At 40.0% G+C, this 27771-nt stretch overlaps 1 protein-coding gene across 2 annotated transcripts; it reads right to left on the bottom strand.

Moving 5' to 3' along the window:
* Positions 1-1931: 1931 nt before the first annotated feature.
* ATXN7L2 (ataxin 7 like 2) lies at positions 1932-26306 on the bottom strand. Of its 2 annotated transcripts, XM_039323343.1 has the most exons (11): positions 25713-26305; positions 22445-22513; positions 19474-19578; positions 17088-17292; positions 15258-15556; positions 13752-13834; positions 8363-8610; positions 8065-8257; positions 7300-7421; positions 4896-5760; positions 1932-2070 (listed from the first exon to the last, which is right to left on the bottom strand). In XM_039323343.1, the coding sequence occupies exons 1-11, from the start codon at positions 26002-26004 to the stop codon at positions 2056-2058; spliced, it is 2496 nt and encodes an 831-aa protein (XP_039179277.1). In that variant the 5' UTR covers positions 26005-26305; the 3' UTR covers positions 1932-2055. The 2 variants fall into 2 exon arrangements, with proteins under 2 accessions (XP_039179277.1, XP_039179278.1); XM_039323344.1 differs by lacking the exon at positions 19474-19578 and having other exon boundaries at positions 25713-26306.
* Between the last annotated feature and the right edge of the window lie 1465 nt (positions 26307-27771).

The raw sequence follows: 27771 nt of genomic DNA, 5'->3' as shown, positions 1-27771 counted from the left end.
TGCAGGGCTGTCAGGGCTCAGCAGAAGCACCAGGATCAGTGCCACTTTCCAGCTGATCGGCACTTCTTCAGGACTGTCAGAGCTCAGTGGAAGCGCCAGGATCAGCGCCAGGCTTCAGCTGGAGCTCGGCGCTGATCCTGGTGCTTCTGCTGAGCCCTGAAGAAGCAGCAATCAGCTGGAATGTTGCCTTATCTCCAGGGTCTTGTGATTTACATTCAAATGCTTGTCATCTGATTCATATTTATGAAAGTCAGTGTCCCAGGGTCATGTGAAGTGACCAAAACCTGCTGCAACCACCCATCAGACGGGGGGAATAAAAACCACACCCACCCCACCCCACCCCCTCTGCCAATCCTCAACAGAAATGCTCACAACAATGGAAACCTCAGACAGGAGGAAGAGCGCCGCCAGGTGGGCAGGCAGGTGTCCTGCTCGGCTGTGGCTTGGAGGGCACTTTTTTCAGTGCCATTGTAACTTCGAATAGTCACTAAGCGAACTGTTGTAAGTCGAGGACTACTGTACTTTCACTTTTTTCCTTTTTTTTTTTGGTCATCAAGTTTTTGACACCTTGCTAGGTGACTGGTGGTACTCAGATGTTGCCATATGCTAAAAGTGGTACAATGGGTGAAAAGGTTGAAAAGCCCTGCTCTAGAGGCATCCAGAGCCACTGAATCCTCTATATCAGTGCTTCTCAACGTTTGTGTGACGGTGACCTCCGTCACACAAACGTTCTGCGCATGCGCGGCGGCGCGTGCATGGGGGCGGGGCCCCATGCGTGACGTGCATGTGCGACGCCCCCCATGCACGACGCGCGTGCACGGCGGCGTCCCCCATGCACGGCACGCATGCGTGGCGGCGCCCCCATGCACGGCACGCGTGCACGGTGCCGCCCCCATGCGCGGCGCGCGTGCACAGCGCCGCGAAAAATGGCGGATCGCCACCTTTGGCGACCCCCGAAAAATGGTCGATCTACCCCAAATGGGGTCGCGACCCATAGGTTGAGAACCGCTGCTCTATATTTTTCAAACCAACTTCCTTCCAGATATGCTGAACCACAACCTCTATGGTGCTGGCTAAATTTATTGCTAAAGTTCGATAAAGGGGGAAACCTGGAGTATAAAAGTAGACTGACTAACAGAATTGTAAGTTAAGTGCCATAGAAAAACACTAGAGCAAACATTTGGCTTAATTTGTATGAAAACAATTCTTATGCATTTACGTACTTGGTGGGGAAATAAACAATTTCTATGGCTATTACCTGAAGTGTGCACGCTCATCCCTGCTCTCCAGCTCCCGGTTTCATTTTCATCTTCAAGACTTAAGCCAATAGCCAATAGCCAAGACTTAACATTAGAGAAGGAGCAAAGGCAACCCTGCCTTTTTCTTATCTAAAATACTTTTGCTTTCATACCAAGAATAGGGATGAAAAGTGTGCTTTCAGTCATTACTGCACTGATACAGCAATCAGATATACGCTATGCTAGAAACATGGTTTTTGTTCTGCTTTAAAAGCAAATAGTACTTAGAGCCAAAGAGAGAAGGAGGCTGGGTCAAGATACAATTTGAAGCAGAGAGAGAAAAGGGTGATGAAAGTACATCAAGGAAATGGGCATTTGCCAATATAATTATTACTTGCCAAGTTGTACTAATAACCCCTTGACACATGCAGGAAGATGCCAAAATATTATTATATCCTGCCAAAGCCTGTAATTCTATTTTTTGTATGGGATCCCTACTTCTGTACCCCTTCTGTCATTATATAGTTGGGAAGGGAATCCTGCATTTTTGTCAATATCCGTTGATTCGGTTTTTGTTTTTCTTTCTTTGTTTTTCTCTTTTCACTTTGTTATTTATCTGTCTCTGTGTCTGTCTATCTGTCTGTCTATGCAAAATCACCACAACATCAAAAAAGAACAATCACAGTCTTCAGGTATTTTAGAGGGTTTTTTTCTTTAAAAAAATACTATAAAGTTATAAAAAGCAAAGAGACTTCAAATTGGATCCATGGACAGAGTTCTCAGACTGCTGGCTTCTGCAATACGCAGGCACTTGCTGTTAATGTGCTTTTGACTGTCAAGAGAAGAAAGAAGAGAGTGTCAGTGCAGAATATGGCAGTTCATGTCATACCAACCACAGAAAATGTATCTATTGTGGCTAGTGTGTAGCCATGCTCCTTTGAAATGACCAAAGGACATGCAGCTATATTAATTAATAACATTTCATGAAAGTGTAATGGATTTTGCATATGTTGTCAGACTACCATGTAAACAAGGATCTCTAGCTGAAAAAAAGTTGGATCAGGTTTCAAATAAACATGCTCCCCATTAAACCCTCTGCAGCAAGGGCATAAATTGGACTATAGTATAATAAGGAAATGCTTCCTTAATGCCCATAATTAGAGGTTCATAGTAATCCAAAGTGACACTAAAACCTCACATCATACTCTAGCAAGCAACCAGTTATTTCCACATAGATCCTCCATATGACTGCAAAAACATTTGAAAGATGGAATCACATGATACATTTTTCCTGGCCACTTGGTTAACCAAGGGGACTTAAACTGAACGGGAAGGAAATGTTGAACATACAGTATATGAAATTCTGAGTGTAGGGGGATATGTTTAACTAATACAAAACGGAGTGAGCCTGGGTAGCTGGGCAGATGTTTTTCTGACTTGTATATACTGAACCTCCAAGTCACTAGTGGCTGGAATCCCACTCAGAGAACATCAGGAGCTATCACAACAACTGCAGCTTAATTTTCCAGGAACAAAGTTTTAATATGAAATCTCTACTGGATTTAATTTATATTTCCATGACAAATGAAATAAAGTAACTCAACGCAGAAAGAAACCCTATATTTTCTTGAGCTGGCGGCTGGGAATTGTTTTAACATAGCACAGTATAACTACAGTTGGTGGCATAATATACTAATAAATATATAATTCAGTATTTGGGAACTCTGGCTGGTGAGTACCAAGCAGAGAGTTGGATTACATGATCCTCAAATTTCTGACTTCAACAATAAGGAATGTGCAGATCCTTTTTACTTTTAAAGTCAATACTATACCAGCATTTCCTCAAATCAGTTATCCAAAGGTAAGATTAATCCAAGTATCATTTCAAAATACCTATATCCGTTTGACCTTTCATAAAAAGTTTTAGAAGCAGATTTTTTTTTGTTCATAAATTGTTCACACAATTTTGCTCACACCCTGCCATAAAACTACCAATATTAGCTGAATTCAGAGGTCTTGAATTCTCAGCTGTCTTTCTCCCAAAAGCAAACTTACAGCTCTTTGAGTTTCAGAAAAGAGAGGTGTGCCTGGCAGAATCAGAAACATCAAAAGGGCTGCTGATCATCAGCTGGAGTTTCATTCCCCATTCCACTCAGCTCATTTTATGATAAATGTAACAATTTGCAACATTGCACTAACATCTATCAGTGTGTCCAGAGGCTTGATTTCAGCAAGTTGTGTATATACATATATAATATTCCTGTCCCTTCCAAGAGCTCTTAGCTGCCATTTTGCTTCCACCCATTCCTCAGCATGACAGCAACTAAATAGAAGAACATTCAGCAAAAAAAGCTGCTTTTCTGTTTCACATGACGAAAAAACTGCATTTGTGAACTGCTGTTTCTTATACAGCTCTTATGGTCAAGCAATCCTGTTAGGAAATAGAACTGGATCTTTAGCACATGCTAAAGTCTGCGTAAAACTGAAGAGCAGAATAAGAAAAGTGGGAGTGCTTGTTTCACACATCACAGCTCAGGTTTGTTTAATCATGATTGTTGAACATGCAACGCCAAGCCACAAACTGTTTTACAAATAACTAAGGACGAACCAGAACTAAAGCACACTTAAACTTAGTACGATTTGTGATTTCAGCCATTATGTCTCTGTGTCCTGTCCTTCAAAGTTGTGCAGAAATAAAACAAAGTTTCATGTGGTTTGAAAGCTAGTATTCCAGATATTAGCTACAGCAACCTTCCCCTGTATTTATTATTTAAAATAAATAGTGCTCCTGAGAATTTAATAAGAAGTAGATTTCCCCAGCAATAAAATTAGTTTCCATGATCATTTGACTTTTCAGTAATTGTAAACTGACTTACTCTAACAATGTTGCTGAATTTCTTTTTAATTTTAAAAAAGCACAACTATTCAAAAATATTTGCTATTGAGTGGTACAGAAATTTTAAAAATATTTCAACAATAGCCCCCAAAATAACATTGCTTAAAAATCCTATTCTTACCATGAGAAAATAAACACACACTTATCTGCCTCATGTCCTTATTTCTCAAAAATATTGATCATTTCATGGTTCAATTGACTAATTTACCAAATAAAGCTTACTATACTAATAAAAAGTACAGACTTGAAATGATGACCATTCATTGGTGTTCAGTTTTAGTGTATTATTTTTCAAATATGTAACAATGCAGGAATCATTCTATCAAGAGGATAGGTGGCATATAAATAAATATATGCAAACACATCAGAGAAAATACCACATTTGAATACTTTAAATAGCACCACAGCAGAACCTAAATGGTATCCATTTCAATACTGATTTTGTTTTAGGGTGTTATACCCAGGGCTTTTTTTCTCATAGAACGCCCAGAACGGAATTCCGGCACCTTTTTTGGATGGAACCTTGTAGGGTAGGCAAGGCGGGTTGTACGACGTGTGTGAGTTCCGGCACCTTTTTTTTTTTTTTAAAGAAAAAAAGCACTGGTTATACCTGTTTACATTTATGAAGTAGTCAGCCTTGTCATGGCAGAATGCAGACTTTGCAAATAAAGTTGATGAAGGCAAAAAGAAAGCCAGTACAGCTCTCCCAAGGTGGAAGAAAATTCAGCCATACACCTACAATGTCCAAGACAGGAGCTTACCTTCATTGTGTTCTGCTTTTCCTCAAAGGAGACAACTGGCTTCTTCCTTCTGATTGAGCCACCCAAATCAGATGAGGAACAAGGCGGCATGGATGAGGGCAAATGCTTGGTCTTCACTGGCTTACAATAGGTGGCTGAATTCTTGCGTTTCTTGGCCTCTTCATCTGAGATGCAATTGGTCAGCAGTGATTTTGGACCATTCAATGAGGAGCCCTGGTTCTCCAGTGATGAGGCTTTGACTGGCATGTGGCTAGGTGCCCTGCAATCCAGATGGTTGACTCTCTTGACCCTGGCCCCGGAAGAGACTGTCCCATTCAGGGAAAAGTTGGAGGAAGCCACCACAGATGTCTTGGCCTTGGCAGATGGATGGGACACTTGGCAGCCAACCGCTTTGTTCTTGCCCAGATCAAGGAAACACGTTTGTTTATAAGGTGGACTAGCAGGGACACTGGGAGATAGTTTGCGCTTCCGAGCTAAGGCTTCTGGCTCCACATTACCAGCCATCTCCTTGGCTTTGGAGGACTTGCTGGCCTTGTTCGAAGGCAACTTGCTGACTGATGGTGATGGGGTGTTGGCTGGGAGTGGGGACGTGATGGATTGGCTTCCACCCATGCAGTCTGACTGGCTACAGGCAGCTGCAGCATGGGGCGAACCAACTGCATAGTTCACACTATGGTGGTTACGGTTGTCCCTGGATGCCATTGTCACTGAAGTTGCCCAGGATACAGAGGTCCTGCTTGGGATACTGTGGGGAAGGCTGCAAACCAGGGAAGAATTGTAATTTGGGAATGTATTGGATGTAGAGAATCCCAAAAGCATTGGAGATGATGTGGAAACTGGATGATCAGCAGCTGGAGGAATCCTTCTGGATGGGACAAAGCAAGAAAACAAGAGTTAAGAAGCGAAGCTTGGCTGGAAGGGACCTTGGTGGTCATCTAGTCCAATCCCCTGTTCAGGGAAGGTGCCTTCATTCTATACTAGCTAGACGAACAAAACATCTTTATTACTTTCTTTGTTGCCTTTTTCTTTTTCTTTCTTTTCTTTCTTTCTTTTCTTTTTTCTTTCTTACTTTTTTCTTTCCTTTTTTTCATTATGCTCTGTTTTTTTCATATAGTATTTCCAAATTATATAGAATCTCTGTTCTCCTTCAGGTTCAAAATCTTTTCCCTCCCATCTATTTGCTTTCAAATTCTAAAGGTCTTTACAAGGACAGATGCCTGCAAATACATGTCTCTCAGCCTCTTCCCCTGCTAGGCTCACTCATTGTTCAGATAGGTTTTCTCTCTGTGAAGGATATAGTATCATCAAACCTGGTAATCCAGTGCCATCTACTGGAGAATCCCCCCTCCCCCCTCCCAAACAGCAGAGACTCAACAAATATTTCTACAGGCACTGATTTAGAGCGACTGATGACGAAGCAGAGAAATAAAAACTAAAACACATGACTACCTCCTATCAAACATATGTATGATGTGTAAAAGTAAGCCTACCTATTAGAATACAATAAATATTTAACTGATCCCTATTTGTTTCCAAGGAGCCAGATATCCTTTTTATTTTCAGATGCCATTTCTGTCAAAGAGATACAAAACTGTAAAAAAAAAAAAACAATTCCAGTGTTGCTTGGGATGAAAATGTAGAACTCTCTTCAGAAATGACACCTCTCTCAAGTTTTCGCAATGATGACAGAGTGTAAAACTCTCGGTATGTATGAATGATGAATGGCTTGTGGAACAATATGCTATATGAAAATCCACCAAGCTTCTGTTGTTGCTTGGGCTTTTTTTGATAGCACTAGGTAAATACAATTTCTCAGTTTTCTGATAACTGTTTTAGATGCCTTTTAATCGTTGTACCATTTTACCATTGCTATTTTTTAAATTTTATTTTTCCTTTGTTACATATTGTTAGTGATTTTATTCTGTTTTTTACCAACCTGTTTCACTGTAACTATTATATGTCTTTAAACCGTAACTATACAGAAAACTTAGTAGTCTTAAAAATAAGTGAACAGATAGATATAATTGAATTTTCAGGAATAAGGAGGGTCTGTGCTGTTTTTGCAGTTTTCCCATTTTTTCTTCTTCTTGTGCATTACAGGCCCAACCTTTAAACATTTATAGTGTTTGCTAGAATCTTGTTTAAGAGTACAAATTTAGCAATACAATTTTATATCAGCCCTCAGAGTTTGTTAGGTGAGATACAAACTATGTAAATAAATAAATCAGGACTGGTTTTAGGAAATATGCAAGATTATATTCTGACTTAGGACTGACTTCTTACATATGAGACATCATAATTCTCTTCCACTGCATGCCCAAATTCATGTATATGACTGCACAAAGGCAGAAGCACATTCCAATTATTTCCCCAATTGGTTTGGCATTGTCCTAGGGTAACTTACTTCCACATGTGCGAGCTAAGATGTCTCTCCAGCATGGAACTGAGTGCAGAGCAAAACCGATCCAGCCGTCGACTGAACACATAACACCCTGGGCTCACCAATCTGCTTCCAAAAGTGCAGAACTGTTGTGGTGGGGGAGGATTAATGGAAGGATGAAAGTGTTAGAAACTCAAAATCATGCAAAGAGCACATTCCCAAATTCTGCAGTGACAAGTAGGAGACCCAGTTTATATCAAGGAAGTTATTCATTCTATCCTCTATTTCTTCAGCTAATGAGAAAGAGAGACTAAATCTATCATCTTAATTTCCAAGAACGATTAATTTTGTGTGGATTCAACCCACATTTCACAGCAGCTTTGCATTTGTTAACCCCAATATTCAAGCTCTCGTTGACTGAATTAAAGGAACTATTCATCGCAAAGCCAAGAGGAGTTCCTTTTCTTTGGAGAGTTACTTCCTGCCCTTCAAAACACTAGCCTAGATAGACTAAAGCTTGACATATTGATTTAATTTACACAATTGTGCTAAGCATTATTGAACAAGTATAATGTCTGGATTTAGAGATCAAAACACAAACAAAACAAACACATCACATTATGACTTACAGTGATATGTGAACCCAGGCATTGGAAGACCATATCACAGCTTCACAGGTATGACATTCCATTCCCCTATAGCTCCACTTTTAACATTTGCCAAATATCTCTCATCAGAGCCACACAGCACAAAGAAAAAGAGCAGGTTGGGCCTCGGTCTGTCACTTACTGCCTGGGGATGGGGTCGTCGTGTTGCATAATGGCAATCTAACTTGCGGGAATCATCTGTGGCATCATCCTCACTCTCCTCACTTGTCACCCTCCCCGTGCTCTTTGATGCTGAGAAACGGTAGAGACGGCTGTCAATTTCGCTAGAAGATATAGGCACGTCATCAGGGTCACTCTCTGAGGAAATCCCAGACCTGAAAGCAGCAGAAAGAGGATAAGAGCTGAGCTTTCTGAGAACTGAATATCCAGAAGCTATGGCAGATACCATCATATGCTCCTTCATCTCAACTGTGTGTTACCTGGAAAGTGCACAGTGGGAATATGGTTGCTTCGTTTGACAAGAAGTAGAAACATTGGTCAGAACCAAGGAAGTCTGTGACATGGAAGAGAAGTCCTGCAACAGCCGTTCAGTAGTTATGTCTTTCCTCACTGGGCTCTTGTCTTTGGGAGATTCGCCTTTCTTGGTGCTGGCCTTCAGTTCGGCCACTAACACATCAAAGTCCTTTGTGCGGCCTTGCACCTCTCGACGCTGATGTACAGAATGGATCTGGAGCACAGGCAAGAGAGATATGTTAGATTTATCAGCTGGCTGGTGGAAAAGCAAGCTCAGAGAGAGGATGTGATGACAGGCCATTTTCAAATAAATAATATCCCACATAAAACCCATGAGTGGTATAATCTTAGGAAAAAAGTGTGTGACATTTCTCTAGTGAACATTTTAACAAGTCTCTGAGAGACTAGCACTGAAGCAGAGGTTATGGTTAGAAAATCATTATTTATATATGAGTAGACAATCTTTTCTTGGGGTGAGGAACACATTTGATCCTTTAATGGGCTCCCAGGAGGCCATACTCCAGGGATTGGTTGAAACTGGAATCAAAATGAAGACAAAGCCAAATTTAATGTGATTCAATTAAAACATCAACTGCACCCTATGTTTAATAATTTTCCATTTCTGTCATATTAGACATGACAGTTCAGTAGCATATTTTGGAAGAGTTCTTAATCCGAATCCAAGACTTGCTGGGAATGCATGTGGCTTCTGACCTTCTGCTTTATTTTTACAAAGCAGAGAAAAATTATATACTGTTGCACATACTGTAATATTATTCCCAAAGATAACTTATCCAAAGCTATGTTAAAGAGATATTGCACCTCTTACATATTTGTTATATGTTATGTTATGTTATATGTTATGCTTTCTTATGTTATGTTAGGAATAAGCAACAGTAAGACAAAGAAGGTATGAACTAAGAAAAATATAACACATATCTAATAAAGGAGAATATTTGTAGCTCAGGGTTGACACGAGGAGTCCTTGGTGCTCTCTGAGCTTGCTTGTTTTCTTGCAGACATTTCATTACCCAAACTAGGTAACATCATCAGTGCTAGTAAGGAGTGTCATTTGCTGTCAGTTTATATTCTGGTGGCTTGCCCTGTCAGCGTTGGTGGTGGTGGTCTTAGAGATTCTTTTAGTGTGGCTATTTGCTGTTGGGTCTTTGGCAATTTCTTGATTGGGGTATTGTTTACTTGATTGTTAGTCTGATGTTAACCTTGGAATTAATCTATGCTGATCTGGGTGCTGATTGCAGGTGGAACGTGCTGCAGTCTTTTTGTTCCTTTTTGGGCTGGGTGATAGTCCTTTTGCATATTGATGTTGTTAAAGTCTTTTATCTTTATTGATGGATGATTTGTCAGAGTGACAAGCTTCTAGAAATTCCCTGGCATTTTTGGACTTGGCTTGGTGACATTATCCCAATGTCTGCAAGAAAACAAGCAAGCTCAGAGAGCACCAAGGACCCCTCATACAGATATCTAGTTTATACCAGTAACATTCACAATGTGTCTTCTGTCCTTGCAAACTATCCTTCCTTGCTTCCTTGCTTCCACCATATCCATATACCATCTATACATTATTTTGGTCTCACCTTTTTCTTTTTGAGGCCCTTTTCCACCCAGAACTTTCTTAGTTTTTGCCTTTGCCTTAATCTATTTGCTCTTTCTTTATGTATTACTTGCAATTCAATCCTCCTTCATTCTATCTGATCAAGCCACCATAGTGCATATTTTTTGGACTGGTTAGTGCTTTGCATATTTATTTCAAACTCAGCATGCATTCATTCTCAACTCCGTTATGTTCTTGTTTCACCCTATGCCCTTCTTAAACACCCCACTCAACTTTTTTATATTTTTCTCCTGAAATAGCTAACATTCATTTCCATATAACCATTCAGGTAGAAGCATGCATTTATTCCTAGCCATTTTCACTTCTTCCAACAAGCATTCATTCCTCACACAAAATACAAGTGCCCACTATGTTTCTATCAGTATTTACACATCCTAAAATCTCTCAATCCATTTCCCCATCTTTAATAAACATCCTACTAAGGTCACAAACCCATCTACTTGTTCTAGTTTTCCCCCCATTTATGTATAAGTTAAAATCATTCACTCCATTTCCTTGTCAAACATAATTGCCCCATTCACACTGCTCCCTGCATCATACACTCTAACATTCTCTGCAAATTATTCCGTTCTCAGTTAACACAGCATCATCTGCATATAAAAGTACATGTATATTCATGTGCCCAAACCAACACTCGTCTAACATCATTGCAAGCATTCCTTATACATTTATCCATAAATACATTAAGCAACCTAGAGATGTCCTGTATCCTTGTCTTACCTCCACAATGTTGAATCATTCTCCAAGCATAATATTTATTTTAACACATGCTTTGTTTCCATCTTATACCTCTCTTATCACCGTCAGTAATTAATCTTCTACTCTATATCTTCACAATGCATTTCATCATTCAAGCTGATTCACTTTATCATGTATTTTATCTAAATCAGTAAATGAAGTTCTGAATATCACTACTTGTGGGCTGACCACATCTTCCTTGATTCCTTTGGGATGGTAGGCAGGACCATGAGTGATGCAGTGAGACTGTCAATATTTCCCAGAAGAAGGACATGGTGCTACTACCCTTGTAGGAGACAGTGGTGCACCCTTTCCTGAAGAAGCCCTCCTCAGATCCAACCTAGTTTGATAACTTCTACCCAGTCTCCAACCTTCCTCTTTCTAGGGAAGATTGTTGAGAAAGTGTTTGAGAATTTGTTACTGAAGATCCTAAAGAAAATGGATAACCTGAACCATTTTTGGTTTAGAGTTAGGTCTAGTCAGGGGACAGAAACGGTACTGGCCACTCTGGTAGAAAAACTATATGTAGATCAAGACGAAGAAGGACATTACTCTTTCTCTTCTCCCTCTTGATGGTGTTCAGTACTATTAGCCACGGTATCCTCCTTGACAACTTGCAATGGTTGTGAATTGAGAGCACTATCATTCAGTGTTTCTGCTTCTACTTGAATAGGTAGTTCTAGCTGGTAATCAGAGCAATAACAATTGATCCCTAGAGAACTCCAATATATTTTCTTGGTCTTAATTTTCCCCTTTAAATTATTTAACTTTTACATGAAACTGCTAAGGAAAGTTATTCATTGATTTGGGCTGAGATGTCATCAATATGTGGATGACAGCCAGTATATATTGCTATCTTTTAGGACCAGGTTGGAGAGATTCTAAACTGACTACAGGTTGTAAAGATCTGTCGGCCTCCTCATGAAATAAATCAGATAGAAATCATAACCAGACGACTTAATTCTACTTTATTGTAAAGCTACGTTGACAGAATCTTTCTCCTCCCATCTCCTTTCCAACCTTAGAAATTAGGGACAATCCCTTCTGAGCCTCTTGCCCTGCCCACTATCCAGCCACAGGCTATGCTGTCTCTTATCTACCATTCCCTTGGCAGTCCATCTTTGCCCGGTCTCCCAAGGTCTTTCCCACATACCAGCAAAGATGTCTTGAGAAGGGGCAGATCAGAGTTTTTTTTTCCCCAGAGACATTGAACTTTGTGTCAACATAGCTGGAGAGTACTTAGCTGAGGAAAAACTGATCTATGCAGCTATTAGAACTAATAGTCAATAACAGACTTTTCTCCTGTCAGAGCCATATATCACAGGACTCTACTTGTTGCATGATCATAGCCTATATAGAGTAAGGGCCATTTGAAGAAACACTTTCTTCAAACTGTCCTGGATTCTCTTATGACAATACTTGCTCATTCTTCTCATTTCAATTGCCCCCCTATAAGGTAAAGAGTTTCAATTAGCATCAGTTTCACAACTTCAGCAACTTTAAGAAGCGTGCAATTTAATTTCCAGAATTCCCCAGCCAGCATACTGCTTCAGTGAATTTCAGTGAAATGCACTGGTTCTAGGAAAGGGCTTCTAGCTTTTATGGAATAAGGGTTATACTGTAATAAAGGTGTGTGCAGCATTTTTATTAAAATATTACTCCTCCTGTTTATTGAGTAAATTCTAAATTCTGGTCAGGAAGAGAGCCTATTTCTTTTTCCTTTTCTTTTAATCTGACTTTGCTAATAAGCTCTAAATAGACACACAGTGTGTGGTTATTGAGCAAGGGAATGATGGAATCTATTAACTGCTGAATACAAGAGAATGAGAAGACTAGTGTAGTAGAGTGTTGAACTGGAAATGGAAGTGGATCAACATTACCACTTGATCATGGAGATCACTGAGTGACTTTAGACTTTGTTTGGATACAAGTACTAAATAAAACTACTCCCACCACAATTCCTTTTTTTCCAGCCCAACCAAACCTATATTGCTGTGACAATAAAAAGAGGAGTGAGCTTCATATCTATTCACTTGAACTTCTTGGAGGAAAGACAGGATGTAAATGTAATACATAAATAAATGAATAAATAAAATGCAGGTTGTTTGTCTATTGCCAGGTAGATTTGGGGAGAAGTTTTTAAGCAAGAATGGTTCAAGAATGAAACCAATTACTGGGGAGCGACTAAAAACTCACTTTTGCTGGAAATTTTCAAAACAAAAACTAGATTGTCATCTGTTAGTTGTGGATGTCTTGTGCTTAGATACTGCACCCAACATGGAATTGGCCTAGTTAAGTTCAACTCTATGTTTCCTTGATTAGTGTCTTCTGACTCAATGATAATGCTGTAAAGTTTGTCCCACTTTGGCACACCCAAGTCTTCTTGCAAATAGGAATATTCTTTTATCCAAAAACTAGCTTATACCCAACTGTCTTAATACAATATTGGGCAGCCTAGGAACTTGAATATGGCTGCAAGGCAACACTGTCATTCAAAATTGACACATTTGTAGAGAACTGGCTATGTTAAAAACAGCCTTTGTGCCCTCTAGACATGATGGAACGAGCAATATCTGAAGGGGAAGATGTTTAAAAAAGTAATGGTGGTTGTGATCACACACAATCAAAGCATGTCTGCATCAACACTGCATACACATACAGAGTGGAAGGGCTTTGATTCCATGGCTGAGACTATCATTTTGATTCTTTTTATTTCCCATATGAACATCCCTGCTGGCACTCCAATAAGACATCTCTGCTGTTCCAATGGGCAGATAAAGCAATTATTTGCATGGAGATGCAGACACTTAAAGATGCCCAGGCTAGACTGCCATTAAAAAAAAAGGAGGACAGCCTCTTGAAAAGAAAAAACCTATCCCGCCAGAAAGTATGAGAGCAGCAGTCATAAAGGCAACTTGCTGCACAGCACTTCTCAACTCTCCAATCCCTGCAGGAAGCAGGCCTTCCATTGCACAGCGTCTTACCTTGCAGGTCAGTAACCGAGTACAAACTTTCTTGGTTTCAGGATTCACCACGCCACATTGGCGGTTTAAATCACATTCTTTCCCTGTGGGAACAAACACAGAGTTAGATGCCAAAGCAAAAGTGCAGTCAAAGAGTCACATTCCTGCTCGTCCAGTGACAAGTCTCCCCTCCCAATAACCCATTTCCCTTTGATTTGTTAAGGCAGCCCCCTTATTGAAAATGCAGTACAAGAAGTCCTCAACTTACGACCACAATTGAGCCCAACATTTCTGTTGCTAAGTGAGAAAGTTGTTAAGTGAGTTTTGTCCCATTTTACGACCTTTCTTGCCACAGCTATTAAGTGAATCACTGCAGTTGTTAAGTTAGTAACACGCTTGTTAAGCGAATTTAGCTTCTCCATTGACTTTGCTTGGCAGGAGGTCGCGAAAGTTGATCACTTGACCCCCAGAACACTGCAACCGTCACAAATAAGAGTCAGTTGCCAAGTGTCTGAATTTTGATCACGTGACATGGGGATGCTGCAATAGTCGTAAGTGTGAAAAACAGTCATAAGTCACTTTTTTCAGTGCCACTGCAACTGTGAATTGTCACTAAACGAACTGTTGTAAGTCGAGGACTACCTGTATTTCAAAAAAACAAAACAAAACAACCATTGTTCACTTTTTGCTGTCAGAGGTGCATTAAATACAATTCTTTATGTAAATGAATGGCATGTCTCATTTTGTATTTTGTATATTTATTTTCCCGCTCATCTTTGTTTTATTTTATGGGTCAGCCTACATGGAGTCATATCTTTTGGGCACAATTGGTGTGACATCTTTTTTGCCTTGGCCCAGAATTGTGATCATATGGCATTAACTGAAAAGAGAAATCCTTTGAGGGTTGGGGAAGACCATACTCTTTCCCCCCAAACTCACTTATTCTAGTTGCTAAGTAGCTCACATCACATATCCTCCACGTAATCCTATAATCCCAGTGCTTAAAAGTGAGCTGATACAGTAGTATTTCCCTCCCTTCCCATCCACTCAGGTGCTTTTGGGACAAATGCTCAACCTCATGGAATTAAACCGGACAAACTGGTTTTGCACAGTAGATACACTGGTTTTGCAAAAAATTCCAAAGTGGTTATGATACACATCCTTTTTCTTTTGACAAAGGATGAAGTGAGAAAGGTGATAAATATACATGGAAAGAGGCTTCTAAGCTGGCATCTTAGAAGCTTTATTCCCTCCCTTCAGGATTACTAAGGAAGCAAAAAGGTTGCAAAGAACTTTCTTTCAACTTTGCCCTATGGCCTAGGTAGCAACCCACTCTTCCTTACAGATGAAATGAGGAATGGATTTATGGGAAATGTTTTGCTTAGGAAATACAGCTACCAAACCAACTTTCTTTTTTACAATACTAACCATTAAAAAGACCCTATTATGTAATCATTCCCGATGGTTCGACTATTTATTACATTGCCTCCAGCCAGAAGATTACACAATGAGAAAGGCAAGACTTACGAGATATTTTCTTCAGAGATTTTACAGCACCCGATTCTTTCTCACTCAGGCTAGAAGCATTCGCCAGTTTCCTGTTCAAGGTGTCAGCCGTTATTATGGAGGTGCTGCCAGCTTTGGCTGATGTCAGAAGTTCTTTTGGTGACGTCAGTAAGGAAGGTTTGCCTAGAGCCTCTTTTGAGTTAACCGAAGACTGTTTGGGAATGGCAGTGTCAAAAAGCAGAGGGGGAGCCTTGATTCCATCCCCATCTGACTTTGGAAGGCTGGAGATCTTCTCTAGATTTACTACAGGCACGAACAAGCTGGAGGACAAACAGCACACATTGTTTTGAGGTTGATGTCATAGGCAATCTTCTGAACTGTATTTCATCTAAATTCCCAAAGAAAGTAATTTGGAGGCCTTGTAAAGACCCTCATGATGGTTGGCGTTCTACACCAGCAGATTCTTGCAGCAGCTTCATTCACAAAGCTGCCTTCCTCATGTATTAGCATTATATTTATGAATAAAAAAGAAGGATGTAATCATTGCATGAGAAGGCTGCCCAAATAGAAAGGATACAGGAGAAAGTAGAAGAAGCAAAGACACGAAAATGAAGCTCAGCTTCCAGGGATAGTAAAACAAGAATCTGTGAAAAGTGGGAAGTACCAACATTGATAACTTCATGAATGATTCCAGCACCTAGCAACAGTCTTCTAGTTCACTTTCAGCCATCAAACGACCAAGCCAAGAAAATCACTTTAGAACATTTGTCACCATACCTCACCTTTTAGTAAATACACTCCATTTTAAATACACTAACTAAACATTTGCCATCACACCTCACCTGTTAGTAAATATGCTCCATTTCAGTAAATACACTCCGAAACCAAAATGGGGTCATCTGAACCCAAGGGAGCAATCATATCTTCTCATTAGACTTCAAAAAAATTCCAAACACTGTTATCTTGCTAATGGAATTCAACCGTAATCATTAAGCTTCCATTTATAAGGTAGAAAACGGATTGATTATTGTTTTGACTGTACATTTTAACTGCTGCGTGCTAGCTTTTCCATATGTTACATTTTCATTAGCATTTGTAGTTAAATAAAATTAATTAGTTAATATAAAGGAGTAACAGGAGTATCAAAATGGCATGAAGGGAGTACATAGTATTCCTTTTTTGCATCATTAATAATTGGTTTATTTATTGCTCTGATTTCTTTTGGAGTTGCACTTAGTCAATGTTTAAAAAATCATCTTTTTAGGAACTATCTGTGGCAAATGGGACTATAAATGTGTATAAAACTAAGAGTGTATAAAATGTTTTGTCTGATCTATTTCAATCTCAGAACATCCTAATCAGGTGTGAAACTCTCAAGTGCAAAATGAGCTGTTTCACACTCAAAGCATAAAGAGTTCACAGGGAATGGAATAGGATGGGATGGGATGGGATGGGATGGGATGGGATAGGATAGGATAGGATAGAATTACAAATCTTCAAAGAAAAAAATCTTACTCTTATATTTGCATGAAATATTAACCTTAGAGAACAATATAGATGAACCCTAGAAATGCTTGAAAACTTCCTGTGTTATCTCATGAAATATTTAAGTTTTATTCTATATTCATTTATTCATTTGTTTGTTTGTTCATTTGTTCATTCAATTTCTATAGCTGAGTAGTTCAATTTCTATAGCTATCCCAAAGGGGACTGTTTTCTCTTTCTTACTGCACTTCAAGCAACCAACATATAGCTAGGATTGCTTTCTTCAAAGTATGCCTGAGCTGAGATCTTCACAAAGAGAATGGTTGGATTTATTACTCACAAAGAACCCCAGCCAGACCCTCTTACCATAGGTTGTCCTTCGGCATCTTGTCTATCTTCTCTGGCATATGCTGGGTTTGATTAAAGAAGCTCTGGGATTTTTCCCTCCATGATTTGGTGGATCCATGACTCCCACTAACAATGGGCCGCCCATTGACAGCATGGCACTTCTGCAAATTGGATGATGGCTGCACCCGACCACAGAGTTTGCTGAGAGGTCCATGACGTCTCTCTATGTGGGAATAACAATGCTGTTAGCCAGAAAGCTTGGCTAGCCAGTGAAGGAGCCTGTGAGGCAGCAACCAGACTGCAAATTGCAGGTCTGCTTGGGTATGAAGTGGAATAGGTACAACAGTAACCCAGGGTCTTTAAAAAGCATATTTTCCATAATTAACCCGTTACTCTATTATAAATACGTTATGATTCCCAATCTCTTTTATCAGCCATTAACAGAATAGTTCTCCTCCCAAAGCTACTCAGGGATAAAAATAATGCAAACAACATTTTAAAAATGTAATAGATACTTTAGCCTGATCAGTCACTTCCCAGTCAAAACTGAATCCGTGGATCACAACAGGCCAACTAAATCAGAGAGAGCTGATGCAATTCTGTATTTCATTCCAGTCAAAAATTATTTAGTTTCCACTGCAAAATTCTGGATCTTTCCTTTTCTAATCTACTCATCATCCCACCTGCAACTTGATTTTATATATACAATAGTGCCCCAGGAAAGACCTTTTGTTACTAAATTTGAATTTTCACCCAGAACCTATAGAGCCAAAGTACATGACAACATCTAGAACTGAGTCTGGAGCTCCCAAAATTCAGAGGCACATTTGTACAAGTCTCCGGTTTACCAAATCACATTTAAAGTCTCTCCCTGTTCCACAGTATAACACTTTGCTAGTATTATATTGTGTTTTCAAGTCACTTCTTATCTTGACTTCTGATTATTATATGGTTAAATCCATATTGTTTTCCTAACATTTTTTTTTTAAAAGAAGACAGATACCATTGCTTCTTTCCCCAGGGCAGAAAGAGAATGAGAGCCCCAAGGTCACCCAGCTGGCTTCATCCTAAGGCAGGACTAGAATTCATAGTCTCCCAGTTTTAAGTCCGGTGCTTTTAACCACTGCATCAAGTTGGCTCTTTTTGCTGGCAACCCTCAAAGTGCGCCTTCCCAAATTGTCCCAGATAGTTTTGTCAGAGCTGTGAGACGGAAAAGAGGTTACTCTCTCTTTCCTGTTTGACAGGGAAGCATAGTCAATAGCTGTGTATAGCCATCCATGGGACAACAGAAGACAAACCCTATACATTTTTCTTTGTGTGGCTGCCACTAGCAACATATATGGGATTATTCTGTCCCTCTAGGCATGATTCGTAAAGCCTAGGAGATAAATACATAACAGAAATAAACATGGTATTTCTTCCATCATGTAATTCAAAGTGATATATGTGGTTGGTCCATTGAAACACTGAGCAGATCCAAGCTATCTTGCTTCAGAAAGGATACTGCCATCACGTGACTTCTGCTCACATTCTGGATACCTCTGTCATTCTATTCACCCATTTGCCTCTTCTTTGCCAACAGGCTAAATTACAACTTGCCAAGTCGCCAGAGGGCTTCTAATTTAGACCCTTCACTTGGCTTGCCCCAACTCTGAACAGATTTTGGTAGTGAGCAAAGAGATTTTGATAATCCTCATGAAATGATTACTTCCCCTCATCTCCCTTCAGGCAACAATCCAGCTTTGGATAAAGGTAAGCAATTCACAGATGATTGCTAAAGGAAATTTCTTACATTTAATTTCCATAGCTGAATTTTGAGATCACAAACGGAAAAACAGCTAAAAAATGGCCAAACCTCATTTTATTTCTAAAAGTTAGAATTTGGTAGGAGACAGCAATACCAGCTGGGAAGGAGAGGAGCTGCAATGCCACTTGCAAAGCATTAGACAGAAAAGGGTCAATCAGGTGTACAACTCAAGCAAAGTACTACTCTAGCAAATAATGTCTTTTACCATTAAGGATGGTTCTATTAGATGCACATAATTATTCATATATCTTTCATACATATATTGCAGAAGTTATGAAGACATGCAGGTCTGGCCACTTTTTAGCTGCCTCCCAACCTTGGGGTGTAAGTAGCAAAATATCATCTCGGGAATGACCCTAATATGATCAGAACGTATCCTTTGTTTCCTGACTACTATCTTACCAGCCATCTCCTTGCTCATTGAGAAGCAATCCTAAGAAAGAGGGACTTCCCTAATTTGCAGGGAGGAAACCAAAAAGAGGGCCTTTCACTCTAGGCACCACCATCACCACCTCCATCCCCAGGCAGCAGCACTACTCCCAAGCACTCCCTGAGAGGCTACAGACATTCATTTGGCATGTTGGCTGCCTAGCTTACCGCAGTGCTTCTGAAAGGCTTGAGGTTTGACCACTTGGCCACAGTGGTTACACACCACCAGGTAGAACTCATCATGAGCTGGGCAATGACCAAAGATAGACATGTCTGAAAGGACAAGAGATGCGAGTGATGAGAGCACACTCAGGGAAGAGGCCCATGTCACCCTCTCAATTTTGCAGTCCAATTTTGAGCAAACCTATGAGCAAAATGAGATGTTCAACCTATCTTGAAAGCGCAGGTTTAAGTCGGGAGAACCTGGGACTCTCTCTATGCAGCTGAGCTACAGCTATTTAACACCCCACACCACTCAACTCGCTGATGGAAATGGTAAGAAGTGGTAATTCAGCAACACCTGGACAACCACAGAGTCCCTCCCCCCTCTTGACTTAAAAGAACAGAGAGTGAGACACAGAGCTGAGAAGAAAAAGCTGTATTTTTGTCACAATTATTTCATACACTAGCATTTCTTGGGATTCTTTGTATGGCTACAAGATGGAGCAGCCAATGCTTGCAAGGTACATTGTTCAGTTATAATCAATAATTGTTTATATCAAGTCAGGCCACTGGTCCAGCTAGCCAAATGGTCTTGGCTATAACTGGCTAGTCATCCCACAACAACAGGAGTTGCAAGACTGGATAGCAGAGCCCATACTGTACTCTGTTGCTCAGTAATAGAAGCACCAAATTCTTAGTTGAAAGACTATATGATCAGTAGCTTAAAGCGACATTCCCCAACTCATCACCTCTCAGTTTTGACTATCCTGATAATACCAGCCAATAATCATGTATGTGGAAGATATTAGGTTGAAAAAAGACAGATCTAATGCTTGAGCACCAAACTAGGCATTCCAATCTGTATGCAATTATTTTATAGGTTACTAACATTTAGGTTGATATTTTCACAGGCAGCTGTTCAATTTAGAAAACTGCCAGTGAGTGATGTGGCCTCCATATCTATTCTGGAGATTGCCTCTCCCTGCTAATGTGGGCACACATGTTAAAAAACAAAACAAATGGCTGTCATATGGCAAAGGGGGTTCTCACTTGCTGTCCTGTGCTCTGTAACGTTGGCAGCAAGTAGCCCCACCTCCTAGCACAGCTGGGGCAGCAGAAGTGGAAAACAAAGAGTCACAGACAAGCTAGAAAGCAATGAAAAGACCTAGGGCAGCAGGGCAGGAAAGAGAGGAAAGCTGCCAAAGAGGAGGGAGGGACAAGGCCCAACTAATTGCAGACTATCCAAGGGCTTGGCTGGTTCAAAGTGATTGCAAAAGTCAGACAAAGCACAGCAGAGGTTCATCTGGACATTATGGCTTGGGTGTCCAATATAATTCACATTTCCAAAGGTCTGCTAGAGAAGCAAAAGGGGCTGTATGAAGAGTTTGGGGTATGAACAATCTCATCTGGAGAAATGATTTCAGTTCCTGATGTCATTGCTGATGTCAACATTCTTACCTTCTAGCGCAGTGTTTCTCAACCTTGACAATTTTAAGGCATGTGAACTTCAACTCCCAGAATTCCACAGCCAGCAATGCTGGCTGTGGAATTCTGGGAGTTGAAGTCCACATGCCTTAAAATTGTCAAGGTTGAGAAACACTGTTCTAGCGGGACTTTAATCTGTATCTGTATTCTTCCCTACTCTAGTAAAGAACAGAAATTCTTTAGAAACACATGTGTACACACACACACACACACACACACACACACACACACACACCCCAAACGGAAAGAGAAAGTTGTCTGATCTCTTGGCAGAGTACAGGAAGTTGGTGACTCAGGGCATACTTGTCCAACTATTAATATTAAGAGATTGGATTTGGATGAGTTAGATTTGATTTTATCTCTTCTAGCATGAGTTCTAGCATAGTTTTCATTTAATAACATTTGTTTTGGAATGTACTGGTTAAAATATTGAATTGATGGACAGAGTATGATTGATATTTGAGGTCAGAAAAGAACAGTCTGAGAACATATTGGGCCCTTCCCTGCGGCTTTGACTCATTTGCATGAGTCATCTGGAGTCTCTATAAGTCTGTTTAACTTCAGTTTAAGAAATGGCTGAGATCATATAATATGAATATAAGGGAAACTATGGACAAATGATCTTTAGACAAAATATAGTGGGAAGTCAGAGGCTTTTGCTTGGGACTCATGAGACTTCATCTTATTAGAAGCCATAGAGATGGAACCATAACAAAAGAGACTTTGAAACTAAACAAAGCATGGCTATAGAATCTGAATAGTTTAGGTTATCTCAAATCTCTGGAAAGATCATATTAAGTGTTTGGTCAATAGAAGAGCTATAGAAACAAGATGGGAAGATTCAAGACAAAAATCTACAAACCGATTCAGATATCAAGGAAGATATATCCTCAAGACTAAGCTTCCCCTATATTGATTTCCTAATAAATTATAGGAGCATTCCTTCTTTTTATCCTAAGATATGGCAAGGTTCATGCCATAATTAGGAAAAATCCATCATTTTTTAAATGGGTAAAACATCAACACTCCCTGAAATACAAGAATATAATCATGGAATAGGACACTTTTACCACTGCTGCCATCCATGATGTAGCAAAGCAGAAAATGCCAGTATCAAAGCATTTGTCCAGGATTTGTTCTATGCATTCTAACTCTTCCCTTCTCCACAAAGAGAGAAGTAGAGTTGGTTGTCATGATGCAGCAAACCCTATTGTGGCCCTCACTCAAAGTCATTATGGACATCTTACTGCTTCATGGGCAAGCAAACCCACAGTCTTCTGTTTGCAGAATTGAAAAATCTGTATAGGCTAAATTAAGGATCACCTGCTGTGTAAAAATGCAGTAATTACCATTCCAGACAGTGGAGTATACAATACTTATAGCTATATTCATCCCTTTCTTTTTGCAGATCATTTACAAATCCACAAGTTTGGAGTTTGGAGCAAAGGTCTCTACAGCGCATGTTTCACCAGAGAGTTTGAGGTCTTCTTACCTTCTTTAATGAGGGTCATTGCATCAATCTTCTTTCTCACATTCCTACTGTTTTCTTCCAGATCGGACACTAGGCAAATTAAAAAAAAATTGTTTCCATCAGTCAAAATTAAATCTACTGAAGATATATTATCTGTCAATGCTAACAAGAACTTATGGCTTCCTGATACATTAGAATGGACACTTTCTACCCCTTAAAGTTCAGCTCAAAGCATGCTCAGTTAGAATTACTTCATACTATATAGTAAGGCTTACTAGAGTATGCATGGTTATGTCAGTAGGTTGAATAGGCTTACAACATATTTCAAGACAAATAAGTAGCAAAAGGAACTTCCATCTCATTTACACATCACACCTTCTCAAACTTGCCATGGAGCACTCTGCAATTACATTGTGTCCAAGTACTGTACTGAAGAAATCCATCTGCAAACAGGTAAAACAATATCTCTATTACATTTGCAATTGAATAGTTTTTTTAATTAGCCCCCTCCCCTTCAAAAGTATATGAAATTGATTTGATGAAAATTATTACATTTGTCTGCCACCTTGCCTCCAAATGAACTTGAGCAGGGGATTGTGTAAGGGTTGCCTTATTTTTATGTTCGTAACAACCCTGTGCAAAAGGTAAGCTAGTTTGCCCAGGGCCACCCTGAGCTTTATCGAAGATAAGGAGTTAATTTAATAACAGCAATAATAATAGCAATTCTTAAAGTTGCCAAGAAAATAAGGGTCCCTAAGAATCAGCTCTGCTAATACAGCAGATGTTCTTCAGCTTCTGCGAGCTTATAGTAGTGGACATGCTGAATCTCAGACTTCACTGCCTGCTGTTTCAGCAGAATTGCTCTGCCAATCTATATAAATCAAGAGGTGTGTGGAAGACAGTGACAAGCATACAGCTCCACCCATGAAGGCTTTGCAAATTATAACAATGTGGCTATAAGGGAAGAACATGATTTGATCATCTCCTGTGGTAAGGTTTCATTTGAAAATTATTTTCTTTTTCATTTTGCTTTCAAATAGTCATCATCCACTAGTATTCAACAAACAGGTATGTAAAATGAATATGAATATGAAAGAGGTATGCTTGTATCACATGAAACAATAATATGTGTATATAATCTATGCACTTTTTAGGATAAGTATCTCTATTCTCCTAGCAGTCAAACCAGGCTTCAAAAATAAATGCCTTAAGATGGACTTCAAAATGGAATTCCCAAATTTCAAGGCAAATAAATGCTGCTGGATTTTAGCCATGGAATCAAAATTTCGCTGATATTGAATTACAGTGGTGCCATGTTGTAAACCAGAATACTCTGGTTTCATTACAGTGGAAACATTTTCTTACCACACTGTGCATGTAGTTGTACTAATATGTGATCTCCTATCCAATCCCCACATGTACATGAAGAATCAAATAAATGAATTTAGGACCACTCTTTCTTCTACTATTTCCCACCTGGGAATCTCTTTGCACTACAGAGACAGTCATGAAATGCCCATAAGTATTTAGCAATGCAGGTAAGATTCAATAATGTGACTTCAAATTAACAGTGTGAATGTGTCACACAGATGGTCATCAGGATCAGACCCCTGACTTTACTAAGACATAATGCTCTGTATCTAATACATTTCACACCAGAAAGATAAGAAGTATCTGTTAAAATGCATCAATTGTGTCAACATCAAAACAGAAGAAAGAAATTCAAAATAGTTAATTTTTTTTTAAAAAAAATCACAGGATTAGGGCAAAAGATGGATGCTAAATAAGTAAATAAAACACTCTGACAGAGAGCTGCGAGCAAGGGAAATTTATAACTTGCTTCTAAATCCCTGAAAATACAGGAGCCATTACAGAAACTCTGCTGGATAGGGAAGTACATCAGATATTACATGAAGGCACTAACTCTATCAAGATAAAGGAGGGGGAAGGGAGAAGCTTAACAATATAAAAAGCATCACCAGGGACAGCTCCTCAGACTCTCCCGCCCCTTCTGGAGTCTGCTGTCAGGTTGCACTTGAGAAAGTCAAAGAGGCTAAAGGCAATGCTCCCAAATGATTCCAAGGACAAAAATCACCAGAGGCCAAGATATCCATCCACCATGTTCATATACTTCCAACCTGTCCCTCTCACAAGGAAAGGCAAACAGAGCAAAAGTCACAACAGAATGGAGGAGGAGGAGGAGCATGGAGACACTGAATCAGGATGTCAGGGATCAGGTTGGTAAGAGAGGAAAGCAAAGGCAAGGAAATTCTAGTGGGTAATAATTTAGTGGCCAAGTCAACAGAGCAGAAGAAGACAGAAGGAAGGTGCAAGGAACGTGAAACAGATGGATGGGCAGGAACCAGTTTCAGTGGCCAAGGCAAAGATCTGAATAAAATGGAATAACTTGAGGAGAAGGAAATCCAGAGAAGCAGCAGAGCTGGAAGTAAAGCCAACACAGATTTCTGAAAACACTTTAGAAGAGCTGGTTGAGAATCGGCTATAAGGGGATTGAAAGAATAAAATCAATGCAAAATATTAGCTGGCTGAATTTAAAGGGCAAATGTGAACATTTAGAGAAAGAAAAAGCAGCATGTCTAGAGTGACCCAGGAGAGAATTCAAAATCAGCAAGGTATTTTGTGGCTTGTAAGTGCCACAGGAGCATATCAAAGCATGGAATGCTATTCTGGAGAAAGTAGAAAAAGTGATTGTAAAAGAATCAGAAGAAAGAATATTCAAATAAACTGGGGAAAATTAAAGCAGGGCTCAAAGATCCTAATGGGAATTTATATAGACTGTTTCATACATAAATGTGGACTCAAAAACAGTAAAGATCAAAAGTCAGGGAGAATCGCGTGAATAGGGCATAAGTACAGTACCCTCATGTTAGACGGAATCAAAGCAAAGGACAGAACTACCTAAACTCTCTGTGTGGAAACTACGGGGAACAAAGATTCTGATTGATACCAAGACGATCACAGTATGTTCGCCTATTTACATCAGGCTCGACAGAGGAATCCATTCTAGGAATTCGGGAGATCTTGGGAAACCTGGTTTTGCAAAAAAAAAAAAAAAAGCATTCATCAAGCAAGAAGTTCCACGGCGCTAGGACCCGGCGGCTCCTTTGTTTAGGGCGGGCGAAGGGAGGGAGGGAGAGAGGGAGGGAGGAAGCTCGTCGACGACGGCGGCGGCGGCGGCGGCGGCAGAAACGGCGACTGAGAAGTGTCCCTACTTCCCCCCGCTGCTCCTCGCTGCCTAAGAGTTAACGAGCGGGATAGGCGCGCTCACCTGTCTCGGTAGTAGGCGGCCCAACTCTCTCCACCCAAGCACTCCAGCTCTGCCCCGCGAAGTCATCGAGATTCGGCAGCCGCCGATCCACAGCAGCCATTGCTACTGCTGCTACTACCGCCGCGCGTCCACGCACCGCCATCACCGCACGGGAACGCGCAACCCTCCCCGCCGCCGGCGGCATTTTGCGCATGTGCACCCTGCTCCTTGCACCACGGGAAATGTAGTTCCCGAGCTCGTGGCGATTTTCCTCTGCGCATGCCAAGGAAAGCGATGGAAACGAGAAGGACATGCTCGCTCATCCTTTCCACAGTTGTCCGTCCACCCCAGCACCCTACCTCGGCCTATAATTTTTAAGTAGTTCCCATTTTGAGGAAGAAAAGCTTCTACGTTTATGACATCCGTGCAGTAGAAGTCTTGTTCTAAGAAATAAGCACACGAGTAGACTCGATATAAGGCCTACGACAGCTAGGATTGCGAGATAGTAACCATCTCCAGGCGGAAAGAAACACGTTTCACCCATTCGTCTGTCCTTATCCGAGATTGAAGCAATATGAAGGAGAGAGAAAACTACTCTCTCCTTCCTTTACCAATGCAATTTTTTTCTTCTAAAGCAAGGTCAGCATATGATACATCTTTTCCTCATGATATAGCATGACAATCTACTGGTCATTTTTATTGTCCTGTGTGACACCTTTTTCTAGCATAAAGGAATGGTTTTTGAGATGGAGCGACTGTTCCCCGTATTACAAGACAGGATATAATAGACAGACCCTGTTCTGTACTGTAAATCCGTTCTCTAATCATTTCAACTGTAGAGGTGATTTTGTTTTGTTGTTGCATTCATCATTCTGCCACAACCCAAGATTTCATTCAGATCAAGTCACTATAATTTCAAGTTTTATCAATATATATCACATTATAAATATATGCTTTACACTTAATTATTCTGAATCTCTTTTACCATCTCATTACCCATTTATCCAGTCTGGAGAGAATTTTTAGAAATACTTTAAAGTCCAATTGGGTATGCCATGTTTTATTCTTCTAAACTATCCACCAAGTTTTTTGCTGTTCATCTCTGTTCTAAATACTTTAGGAACAAATTACATAATACAAGTAGTCCTCGACTTAACAATAGTGAGTGTTTGAAGATACAGCAGCGCTGAAAAAGTGACATGACTGTTTTTCACATTGACCGTTGCAGCATCCCCATGATCATGTGATCAAAATTCAGATGCTTGGGAACTGACTCATATTTATGATGGTTGTAGTGTCCCGGGATCATGTGATACCCTTTTGTGACCTTCTGACAAGCAAAGTCAATGAGGAAGTCAGATTCACTTCACAACCGTGTTAATAACTTAACAACTGCAGTGATTTACTTAACAACTGTGGGAAGAAAGGTCGTAAAATGGAGCAAAATTCACTAAATCGCTTAGGAACAGAAATTTTAGACTCAATTGTGGTCGTAAGTCGAGGGCTACCTGTAAGTAGTCTTCTAGTGAGAGCCACTTGGGAGTGGTGGTTAAAACACCGGCCAGAAACTCAGATCCTGAGTTCTAGTCCTGTCTTAGAGACAAATTCAGCTGGATGGCTTTGGGCCAGTCATTCTTTCTTAGCCTTAAGAAGCACACAGTGGTAAGCTACTTCCCAAATCTTGCCAAAAAAACTGCAGAGATTTTTTCCAGGCGGTCACTGGGAATCAAGACTAAGCTGACTTGAGGGCACACACACACAAAAAAAAAAGTCTGAGGGGTAGATAAAATTTTTATATGTAAAAAAGGAGAGACACTCCATAAAAACATAACATTTTATATTCTAAAGAAGCAAATCCTAATATTTGCTATACTATACAGTACGATTAATAGTTAAATGCAATACAGATTTCTAAATAGAAAGTCCCACATATGAAAGTCTCTGCAGTAGAATAGTTGTTCAAATATAGAAGGAATTATGCAACCAATTAATTTCTTAAATATGTGAAAATCTCCTACCCAAAAGAGAACTGCTACTATATGTGAAGACACCTTGAGGAATAAATTGAATTGAAGATAAC

This window comes from Crotalus tigris, unplaced genomic scaffold, assembly GCF_016545835.1.
Source record: "Crotalus tigris isolate CLP2741 ecotype Arizona unplaced genomic scaffold, ASM1654583v1 scf7180000024167.7108832, whole genome shotgun sequence".
In the NCBI taxonomy this organism is placed as follows: Eukaryota; Metazoa; Chordata; class Lepidosauria; order Squamata; family Viperidae; genus Crotalus; species Crotalus tigris.
This window is presented reverse-complemented; position numbering and strand designations above follow the sequence as displayed.

What these genes read in the sequence shown, in the direction of transcription:
- ATXN7L2 (XM_039323343.1), bottom strand. Translation starts at nt 26,004, where the DNA reads ATGTCCTTCTCGTTTCCATCGCTTTCCTTGGCATGCGCAGAGGAAAAT. An exon ending in CTCGGTTACTGACCTGCAAG is followed by an intron (nt 8,611 to 13,751) that starts GTAAGACGCTGT and finishes CCTGTGCTCCAG; the next exon opens with ATCCATTCTGTACATCAGCG. An exon ending in GACGACCCCATCCCCAGGCA is followed by an intron (nt 7,422 to 8,064) that starts GTAAGTGACAGA and finishes CCACCACAACAG; the next exon opens with TTCTGCACTTTTGGAAGCAG.